A 12,191-nucleotide genomic window follows, 5' to 3' on the forward strand; every position below is an offset into this window, starting at 1 on the left:
TTGCTTTTTTTCCACCAAGCTGTGTAGTTCAAAGACTTTCAGAAATGGTTCTTTCTGTTGTCTCTAGTGGCTAATATGGGTTTGAGATTGTTGGTAATATAAAAGGTTTTTCCTCTATGCAACATATAAACCATTACAACATAGTAGAAACATTTCAATATAGTCTTGGTTCCTGTGCACATTTGTATTATTGCCAATCATGAACACCTGAGTAAAATGGACTTCAAATGCTTCCGTGAGAAAAATGTGAGGAAATATAAAAGAAATGGGTATATTAAAAGTTCATAACAGCCTTTTGTCTCTGTGGAAAATGCTTCTTTGTGGTGACCACAGAGTGAGGAAGCAGGCACTAATTTATGTTCAAAAAAAGACGATTATTTCTCTGGATTCTAAAAATTAGAAATAATATTAATAGAATGTGTATTTCTTCTCATTTTTAGGGATTAAACAATGTTATTGCAATCGACTTTGATTATAGAGAAGAATTTATATATTGGATTGATTCTAGCAGGCCCAATGGAAGTCGGATAAACAGAATGTGTCTAAATGGAAGTGATACCAAGGTAGCTTCACAATACATAAATGGGATTATTGAATACTTCTTTGGTATTATTGACAAGGATATAAAATCTTAATTGATAGCAAAAAAATTCCTTATATAACAAATTAGCATGAAATCTGTTTTACACTTTTTCTGTGATAGCTGATAAATATTAAATTCGTAGAATGAGCCATTTTATTTTCAGGTTCGATTTAATAGTATTTCTTGCATTTAGATAAGAGTCATAATTATACATAATGGAGTGTAGATAAAATGTTTAGCGCTGCTAAAATGTACTCAGCACGTGTACAATTACGAATGGTTTTATTAGCTCACAACTAAGTATCTGTCACATTCTAGACATGACCTACTTGGTACCACCCAATGATACCCTAAGTTTTAATAAAATATTAGTTCGGTGTGTAAGCTATAAGATAGATTGTACAGAAGTTAGGGGCTTGAGAGACACCTCAGCTTCTAAGAGCACTTGATACACATGCAGAGAACCCAGTTTCAAGTCCCAGAATCATCCTAAAGTGGCTCACAATGACTTGTAATTACAATTCCAATGGACCCAAAGCTCTCTCTGGTATTTGTGGATACTGAACATGCAATTTTTGCACATATATAGACACATGCTGATATGCACATAAATAAGTAGATGATAATATATAGATAATTTCTTCAAAGGCTTAAAGTAGATGAAACATCAATTATTTGTATGTTTTTGTAATTAGTTTCCATGGAAACAACTCTGTGAAAACATTAGAAAAATCTTAAAGTACATGTATATGAGCTATGGGTTCCTGGTGATCCAGGTGAATGTCTGAAGCATATGACTGCAACAGCAGGTTGGCTTCGTAGATCAAGGGTTGCAATTCAAAGAATGAGCAGACTTTGTTGTTTCATAAAATTTGAAAGTCTGCCTAAAATCTTTGAATCTTGCAGTGTTCAAACTCAACCATGTTTTTTCTCACAAGAACTGTTTTTATTAAAGGTTACTTTTATATTTTGAAGACGCCTGAGTTTTTTTTTTTAACTTCTATCACCTTCCAATTCTTACTCTATTGTTATTTTAAACAATGTTGTATTGTGAATTTTTTAAAAAGAGTCATCCCTTTTCCACAGAATAACTGTTCACTGATATTCATCGAACAGTCAACAATGTCAGTTTTCAAATATGGAACGTGGAAGGCAAAAGAAACAAATATGTCTTGCAGTCAAAGCAAATCATGGCTGCTTCAAACCTTCTTGTCTCATGTTCATTACCACTGTCTGTTTAGAGAAGAAGTGATTCCAAAATTCTATTGCTACTTGGCCGTGTTCAAACACAGGGTGCACTGTTGTCTCTTACTCTAGTGCTGTATTTAGGAGAGTGGTGAGAATATTACTAAAGCCATGACAGCATCGTTTAAGTAAAGATTAATAATCGTTTGTGTGTATATGTAATAGAAGGTTTTTCCCAGCGTTTAAAGGATGAGCAGATAAACACTAATGAAATAAAGTTACCAAGTGTGGATCTATTTTTTGGGGGGGTGGGGGCTTATGTTTTTCTTTAAATGCATGTGTTACTTCTGTGTCTAAATACACATAGGGTAACTTCTTCTAAATAAGGAATGTGTTGTGGTAAATTGTTCTCTTCTTTATCTAAATTTAATTTCTTCAGCTTAAATAGAGTTCTGTATCTCAATAAAAACCAGAAAACAATTGTTCAATTCTTATTGAAGCCATTTATACTGCTAACCTAAATTCTTATTTTGTTAGGTAGTGCATAACACTGCTGTTCCTAATGCACTTGCTGTTGATTGGATTGGGAAAAACCTCTATTGGTCTGACACGGAGAAAAGGATAATTGAAGTCTCCAAACTCAACGGCTTGTACCCTACTGTACTTGTTAGCAAAAGGCTGAAACTTCCCAGGGACCTGTGTTTAGATCCTCGAGCCGGGTTTGTAAAACTGTTAAAAATTCTTAATGCTTTAGACTATACCCACTGTGTTAATGCTCTAGGCCTAAAAGCATCAAAATTAAAGTAATGTATGAATTGGTAGACCCTTTTCCATTCAAGCTTATTAAATATGAACATAGCATTAAAGTGAGGAAATTAAAAGCTACTTAAAAATGTCTGCTTTCTAAGTATTTGAACAAGGTTATTTTTTCCTAAGCAATTAAATCGCTAACAATAAAAAAAAAATCTAGCTGATGTTGATGCCTCAAATTGTGAAAAAGTTAAGACAGACAACTCAAAAATGGGTTTCCGTGTTAATGTGGTCAAAGCTATAAACAGCGTAAACACTACTCTTAAGGCAGGAGACGTAATTGGTGTCCATAGATAGTAAATGGTATTGTTTCATCAAATTCATTCAAGAAGAAAATCACAGGACCGTGGGAAAGGGTGGGCTGGAGCATGAGAATGAAGAACGTATTGCAGACATTTCTGACCAGCCGGTCATACCCATTAACACATCAAAGCTGTAGGGTGTGTGGTGGAAACCCATAGATTATATATATCTTCATTCACTTTCAATTATGTTGTTTTGCTAGATATTGAATGCAATTCTTCATATTTTACACTATCATATAGCATGAATACATGCTCAAGATTACTTCTATGAAATCTCAATCTACTTAGCATGCTTGTTAAAATAACAAATCTAGAGAATGCTGGTTGTGGTAAAACTAGAACACCTTCACAGTAGCCAGTAGAGGATTAGTGTAGCACTTTAAATTTACTATACAAAGTGTGTTTTGCCAAGTAAATTCATTTATCACACTTTAACTTTAGCCACCATTAGATTTTGGTAATTGCTAATAAAGTCTCTCTGTGTCTCTTGTTTATATCATGAAAATGATTATATAACAACATATTTTATAGTTTAATTTTAGACGTTAATCTGACTGGACTATATAAAATCACACAAGATTCGCATTTGTTGCTGTTTCCAAGGGGGCATACACGTTTTAACTTTTTACTATGTAGTTTCAAATTATTTTATTATATATTAAAGTATTTTATATACTATACTGACATAATGTCAAAACAATTTTAACCAAAACAATTATATGTGAGTATTTTTTAATGCGTGTTTCAGTAAATATTGACAACATCTTCTAAATTAAGCCTCCATTTGTATTCATTTATAAGTTTTTGGATTATTTGATTGTTTTGCCGTTTTATCAGAAATGTCATTTTTTTAAATATCTGGTTCATTGTACTTCTTTAAAACTCAGTTAAACTGATATGGCTTCTTATGTGCCATTAAAGGCTCTTCGTCTCTAATGGAAGAAGTGTCGCCGGTTTATAAACAGAAACATTATTTCTGAATTTCCTCTTTGTGAAGTAAAGACTGCTCCTAGCCCAGTGAGTTTAGCTGATCAAGCTATGGGTTTCATTTTTCCCAGGATACAGTTATTACCCCATAAACTCAAGGCGGTCTTCAGTTATCGTCAACATAAACCCGTCATTCAATATGCCAATTAAAGTAGTGAATGATAAATTATTGTGAATGATACAAAAGGCTTCTTTGATTCCGTTTTTGATAGTATTTGTATTCTAATACATGTATGCCATTTTATAACCAAAGAAAGAGATAAAATTAGATCTTTTAGGGGAAAGGGCACCTATTTTAATAGCTACAATTCAACACTGCCATTTTAACACTGTTTTCTGGTTCCCCAGATTGAGTCAATAAGAAATCTAGGGTTTTTTTTTTTTTTTGCATCCATAAAAAGATCTTCATGCAGAAAATGCCATATATAATTCCTGTTTAAAAAGTTGGATGGTCCCAATTCAGAGATGCCGTCTACATGTATAAAATTATTTAATAAAAATAGCTTAGTCATTCCACATCATATGTGAATTGCATGTGGTCTAAAATGTGTCATTCAGCTCACCTCTTGTTCTGGGTAGGTGTGAGTTCTTTTCAGACAGAAATATAAGTCAAGACTTCAAGACTCGATGGATTCACTGATCTCTTTAATGCTATGAAACAATCAATATTTGAAGAGATAATAGGGCTTTAATTCAGTTTCCAGACTCTTTTCATAATTTTTCTACTGCATCACATTAAAGTTTTAAGCAACAAAATGACCACCATGGCATGAGAGTGTGTTTTCCAGGAAACACTCAAACAAAGGGGAAAAAGCTTGCAGCATACAAGTACTAAATTTTCCCATCTTAAAAATGAAACTTTCTTTAAAATGAGGAGTCTACATGATAAATTTGTAATATACTATCTAAACATTAGAAGCACACCTTATTGTTTGAAGTGCCATGTCTCAAACACACAACCCAGAACTATTCCAGTAAGCTATGCCTTAGCTCCATATTTTATAATTGAAGATATATTTTTTCAGTTTTCCTAATTTATTAACTATCTGCTGAAATAATAGCATGTGTCATTCTGATTTTGAAATACATGAGTACGTGTTAAAAATTTCATCTCTATCCGTTATTGCCTATAATAATGCAAATCACTCTGTAAAGATTATTTATATTTATGAACTTCAACTTATATCAGTCCTTCCAAGAATATAAGAAATATAGGAAAAGGCATACAAAGAGGGAAGATGTATGGTTTGTTGACCTAATAGGATGAGAAATTACATATATCTTATGTTTATGCTGTTGTAATAATATGTTTTCCAAGAACATCAAGAATACTTTTTCCTGTGTGAGGTATTTTACAAATGTGTCCAAGTGGACACTAAATACTGAGAACAAGATTATAGAGCTGCCTTTCATTATAAATGCCTTAAATTTCCATCTAGAAGTGAGTAGGTTTAGCTTAAATTCTATGGTATATCCAGTGTGTCTGATAGACACGTTGTGCAGCCAGGCAATAAACAGGTAATTGAACATACACACAAGACTGTGTGGGTCATAGCTTTAGGGACATGAACCCATACCTCTGCAAAAGCAAATACGTGGTTGAACTGTAAATGACCTGCATGTTTCAAAGGAAGCTATCATAAAGGAGAAATGCTTGCTGTGAGGAAATGAGAGGCCAGGATAAAAATTTAATTTCTAATTTTGTGTGCAAAGCAAATAAACCTACCTTCAGACTTTGCAGTTACACTAAAACACTCCTCTCATTAATTTTAAAATTGTAAATAGTTGAGTAAAGTATATTTTTATTTAGGCATAATCCACAAGAAATGAACACGCATGATTATTTCAATGATTCAGTTTTAGAGTTAAATTTAGGAGCAAGATGTCTCTCTAATTTTCTTACCTGAATTCTGAGAAAATAAGATGTTGCTGATGCTCATAATTTAATTCATTTCAAACAATCACTTCTTTAAGAGCGCAGAGTCTGTTGTTATGGTTACAAACAGATATTCTTTTGAATAGTTATACATGGTTGTAATTATACAGTAGGTACCATTGGGGCTATGACTTTTCTTATCATATCTTAGACAAATATTGTATATTACCTGGCAAAATTTTAAGCTCTAAATATCGTCATTGAACAATTAATTGTCATATTATTTATCATGAACAAATGTTCCACATAGGTAATTATTTGGTAGTTCTCTTTTGAAGAAAAAAACACCCATTTTGCCTATAGAAGACTCACTATCAAATTTGAAACATACATGTATACTAAATTATTCTTATATATTCAAAGGAGAAGATGCTGTGCCTTCATAAGGTAACAGGTTATCCTCTTTGGAGCACTCACAGTGTCATGGTACCTTTCTTAATTATAGATTTTTTTAAATATTGTTCCATTTAATGAGTATTTTATTTGGCAAGTAAAGTGATAATATACATGAAATCCAAAAGCATAATATAGTTGCACAGGAATAATCTAATATAGCTAGTATCCTACTGAGTGGATATTATTAAACCAAAAGAATATTAATTCACAAAAGGATATATGTGAGGTATTGGATAATAAGATAATATTGCCGAATAATCATTAGAATGCTTAGTTATTATCTAAATTTGCTTTAAGTATTAGCACCTACACTTTTCATGATGGCCTCATAAAAATAAGTTGTTAATGAATTTTCTCAACATTTTATAAATTTTAGGCTCATGAAGGTTGTTTAAATCTAGGTTCACACAGTCTTGCTGTGTTCTAAAATCTGAAAGAAAAAGTTGCATTCCATGAGAAATTTCAAAACTAATTATAAAGATAAGTTTTGGGTTAAAGTAAACACAAATTTTGTTTAAAAAATCCACGAATAACCATGCACTCTCTTTAACATATTTATAAAATACTTTGTCAATATTTTTATGTCCACAAGTACTAAATTTACTTGGGAAGTTATTTAGGTAAACATACTTTCACATTCTGCTTCCTATCCACCAGTGCTTAGAAATATCTGATACATACTCTAACATCAAGGGAAATTTCCACTTAAGAAGGGCAGTAAGGTGTGTTAGACATTTTCTGTCATTGACTGTAGGAGAACAGCTTTCTGATTGTGAGTCAAGCAACCCTATATCATCATTGTTCAATTATGCTGTAATAAAGCAAAAATGATTTTGTTGACTATTTGTGCTCTAATTCCATTACTGCTAAGGAAATAAATAATATTGTCTGTTGGTGCCTAACAACAGCAGAGAGATTTTCATTGCCCTCTTAGAGCCTTGCAATATCAGGTAGAGCAGTTATGTTCTTAAGTGTGGTTCAATGAAAATATGGGTTTTACAAAACATTTCTCAACCATACCTCTTCAAATCTAACATGAAAATAGGAACTAACAATAATCAAGAAATAAATTGGGGAAAAGAGAGGAAACAATATGAGTTACATGTTCACAGACATATCTTTTAATTAAAGAGGCACCTGTAAGACAAATAACATAATGAAAGCCCCGAAGCAATAACTTGAAATTATAATGAGGAACTGACACATTCTAAGTCCACACACTTAAATAGCAATAAATGACTGGAATAAAATATTTAGTCCCTTGAATTATGGAGGACTTAATGTTAAGGAATTTCAGATGGTGGACACTTAAGAACTTTTGAAAGCAATATTGAACAGAAATTGACTTTCATGATGTAGTCATTTTGATTCTACCTGACATCCTAGTGATGATTGTGCAAATCAGGCCTGGAGTGAAAAATCGATAAGAATGAAGCTAAAATTTAGAATGAAATTTCTATGAATTTAGGGCATTTGTAATTCATAATTTTATTAGGAGTTTCAAAATCATGCTTTTCACATGCAATCATTTTCAGAATTTTTGCTGATTGCATTTGTGTTTAATATCCTGGTTTTAATATATTTTAAGTGTAACTATAACTGTATATAACTGTATGTTCCTGATTAAATAGAAATACAAAGACTATCTCTTTTATACCATTCTTAATTTAGCAAAAAATCACTGAAATAGTGCTTAATATTTTACTAAACGATGCATAAGCACAAGAAAATTAACTGATATGAATATGTATAAAAATCCCTACAGGAGCATAGCAGGAAAGGTTAGTATTAATACTCCAAATACAGTGCTAATAGTACATGGGGGTGTATACTGCTTTATTGAAGCAAGGTGAACTGCTAGTCACTATGATTTCTTTTTGTCAATTTCTTACTTCACATGTTTCTCCCTTAGTTCATGAGAAAGATGTGTAATGTTTTGTCTAGGTTATATTTTTTGTGAAAATAGGCTGTTTTTTTCAAAACAAATAATAACTAAGTATGAATCAAATACACAGAACATCATTTTCTAATGGTTTTGGCAACTATCGTTACTTGGTGGTATAAAATTTCCCAAGTGAATTCAAAATTAACACAGATATACGACTGTTCACTGCAACAAATCTATAGAACATTCCGCCCTAATAGGAAAGAATATACCTTCCTCTCTGCAGCTCATGGGACCTTCTCGAAAATTGATGGGATTTTTCTAACTCAAGTCAAATTAGTTTAGGTTCCGCAGAAATTCTTGGTAATGTGTTGCCTGTGTATTTTGTATTTCACATGATGCAGAATTAATATTTAACTCAGGCTGATTAGTGTAACTTCAAGAGTATCAAGATAAATTTTACTTTTTTTGCTCTCTTTCCTATTCCTGTCACAGACCTTCTGATATCATAATTGAAATATGCTATTAGGTAGGAAGTCCTATGAAGACACTGACTAGATACACAGCCAAACAAATATTGTGGGCTCTTATAGGCTTGAGATATAGCTGCTTTAAGAAGCAATCCACTCAATTTTAATTTTCTTGTTTACATTATGTAAAAATAAATATTTATACTAGTGCAGTGCATATCAGTGATAATGCTTATTCCAACCAATGAAATAACATCTATAGTTTAAATGGGTAACAAGTCAAAACTGATAGTAGATAGATAGAGGCAGATAGATGGAAGATACAACAGTGGTTGTTTTATCCTTTTAACAGTAGAGATCACTGCCACAATTTTACATTCATTAATTTTATGCTTCTGTGAGTTTGCAGAGGTAAAATAAGCTCATAATCTGTGTGCTTGTATATTAACAAGAACATGATGAATGATAAATGAATGTCCTGAACAGTGTTATATCATTAATTTGAAAAACAAACAAACAAAAAATATAAGAAGAGTTTGCACTAAAGTCTGCCATGAATGCTGCAGTTCAGAGATACATCAAGAATTAATTTAGAAACAATGAAAACAAAAGGTAAAATATTGTGTGATGTTTTACACCAGCAGCTACTGTCAACGAAATGGCTGTTGATTCTCTTTCCTAGATATTTGTACTGGATTGACTGTTGTGAGTATCAACACATTGGCCGTGTCGGAATGGATGGAACCAATCAGAGTGTTGTCATAGAAACCAAGATTTCTAGACCTATGGCACTAACAATAGATTATGTAAACCATAGACTCTACTGGGCTGATGAAAATCACATTGAATTTAGCAACATGGATGGATCTCACAGACACAAAGGTTGGTCTAGCTTATAAACAAGTCAATATTTACAACTGCTGAAAATATTAATTTAAATATTTTATGAAGCAATTATTTAACTATATGCATAATTATAAGTATATAAATGTATATATATATACAATTTTGAAAGTGTAAGTTTACTTTAATTGTAAATTGTACTTTTCTACATAAACAAATGGGTGATGGTTTTCTAAATTAATATTTACATGTGTCCTCACTGAATTAGAATAGAAAACATTTGATTGGAATATAGTTTTTTATTGTATTATGTGATATTCGAGTTTTCTTTAAAAGTTAAAAATAAGAGCTAGTTCCAGGACAGGCTCCAAAGCTACAGAGAAACCCTGTCTCAAAAAAACAAAGAATAAAAGTTAAAATTAAGTAAAATTTTAATAAACCAATAAGTAATACTTGAAGATAATATTAGCACATGATTAAGTGTACAGTTATACTCTACCACAACAAAAAATAACTTCCACATCAGAATAACACAAAAAATATACATATATGTATATTTCAAAATATTAGATTCAATAAATCGTTGTTTTTAATTTCTATAATATATTAGTTCCAAAATTATAGCAAATTTGTAAAGGAAATTAATAAAGGAGAAATTATGAGAAGAGAAATGCATACTAAATAAAAATAGATGAAGATGAAATAATTAGAAAGTGGCAACAATTTGATAGAAAAGCTTCGGTAAAGGAAAGAAATATGGACAAAGTTTATATAGATCTAAAAAGCAAGAAATGATTGATAGAACTCTCAAATGTTGGAAATCCATGTAGAATATTGTTCTGAGTAAAGAATGATATTAACATTGTCCTGACCTTTTACAAATCAACATTGCTTTAGCTATTTGGAATTTTGATGTCTAAACATCTCAAACACATGCAGTGCAGAGAGCCCAGTCCCTTAGTTCAATCTAATTTAGAGTGATTTCTCATATATCCTTTAAGCATAGAACAGAATTCGAAAACAAAAGAAAAAGAGAAATAGAAAGAAAATAAGGGAAGATGTTAGTTCCTTGTCAGGGGAAACTCTGAAACTGTGTGTTGGCATGAGGGCCTCAAAATTTTGGAGCCATGAGAATCAAACGAAAGGACATAAAATGCCCTAAAGTGTCACTAATTTTGACTAATGTCCTTTATGCCGATCTATAAACAATTTGGTTTTTCTAACAAGCATTGCTGAGCAGTTGTCAGAGGTGCTCCTATACCAGAACACAGAGATTAGTTAAGCACATGCAACACACTTAAGTGTTGACAGACTGATTATGAACATTAAGAAAACCCACCAGGACTCAATCAAAGGAAACAATCAGTCAATGAGTAAGGTATAAATTTGATCACACAAAACCAAATCAAATTATGCTTAGCTTTAACAATATTCCCTATACTCAAAGAATCAAGAGCAAATGTTCGTTGTAATCATAGGTTGATATATTCAAAGTTTTATCTGTTCCTATAAATGTTGAGCCTACATCTAGAAAATGTACTAAACTTCTGTAAGTATATTAATCTTTGATAAAATTTACTGTATAGTAAAACACATGAGAGTATTTAATATGCTATTATATATTGAAAATATATTGTATTATAAGGTGTTTGCCTGCTCTTAAACTGAACTGTGGATATTTGAGTATTAAATATTTATAGGTCAAATACCAGAACTCTTAAGAAATATTGACAACATCCTTTGGATATATTTTTGAAATATATCATGTCTGTTGCTGAGTGATCTGAAATATTTAATGTAAAATTAAATTCCCATTTACACGGTAACTTGCACTCATGAGGCTAGGGATGACTGTGGGTAGAGATACAATACAGAAGAGTGATGTGGCTCCATAGTATTTAAAAGTGAAATATTTGACTGATAGATGGTCCTATCACTATGGTACTAGGCTTAAAAATGACTTAAAAAACAGTGTCAGGCACAAGTAGGGAGAGAAGTGAAGAAAAAATTTGTTGTAGCAAGAAATCGTTTCTGCCAAGGCATCTTCCAGAAAGACCACTGAGATATTATTGAGTGACTTAGCTGCCAATACCAGGATACAAGATAATAACTGCCTAATGTAGAATGACTTAAGCCTGCATTATGCTGACTCCACAGCTAGCCAGGGGAAGATTTCAAGTACTGTACTGGGAAAGATGATTTTGATTGCTCTAGGCATGGGTAGGAAGTGCAGATTTGAGACCCAAAATGATACACTTTTATGAATTTGAGTGATGTTTTTCTCTAACCACCTTTTCCTCTCATCCTGACAATTGTTATTAATTTCATTGATTTATGCTGTGAAACATGAAGCCAAGCACTTCAGGCAGGGTGTTAGTCTAACAAAGAATTGTGAATGATCAATAATGATAGTTTCAGAACCACTTTCATTCATACACCAAGTTTTAATAATGAGGAATAATAATCTTTAAATTTAACTCTGTACTTTATAGAATGTTTGTTCCTCCAGATTTATTCAATCATAAGCATACAGTAATTCTGTCTGTGAAGCATTCTTTGTTTGTATATGGCTATTGATTTTTTAGATAGACCCTCATATATCCCTATTTGGACCCAAACTAGTTAGGTAGCTGAGGATGTCCTTGAATTTCAGATGTTAATGTCTCTATCTTCAGATTATAGACAGGCCAACATGCTGGGTTCTTATGGTGCTAGGGGCTTGAGACCAGGGCTTCATGTGTATTAAGCAAGCACTCTATCAACTTAGCTATTCTGAAAAATTTTTTTTATT

General features: G+C 32.0%; 1 protein-coding gene across 1 annotated transcript in view; it reads left to right on the forward strand.

Moving 5' to 3' along the window:
• Lrp1b (LDL receptor related protein 1B) overlaps positions 1-12,191 on the forward strand; it is a 1,445,827-nt gene that overhangs the window by 1,211,029 nt on the left and 222,607 nt on the right. Inside the window, 3 exon segments of the mRNA XM_050139953.1 lie at positions 441-563; positions 2,306-2,487; positions 9,240-9,439. Coding sequence (XP_049995910.1) covers positions 441-563; positions 2,306-2,487; positions 9,240-9,439 — 505 coding nt within the window.

The sequence above is a fragment of the Alexandromys fortis genome, unplaced genomic scaffold, assembly GCF_014885135.2.
Source record: "Alexandromys fortis isolate MF-2015 unplaced genomic scaffold, M_Fortis_MF-2015_v1.1 scaffold_33, whole genome shotgun sequence".
Classification (NCBI taxonomy): domain Eukaryota; kingdom Metazoa; phylum Chordata; class Mammalia; order Rodentia; family Cricetidae; genus Alexandromys; species Alexandromys fortis.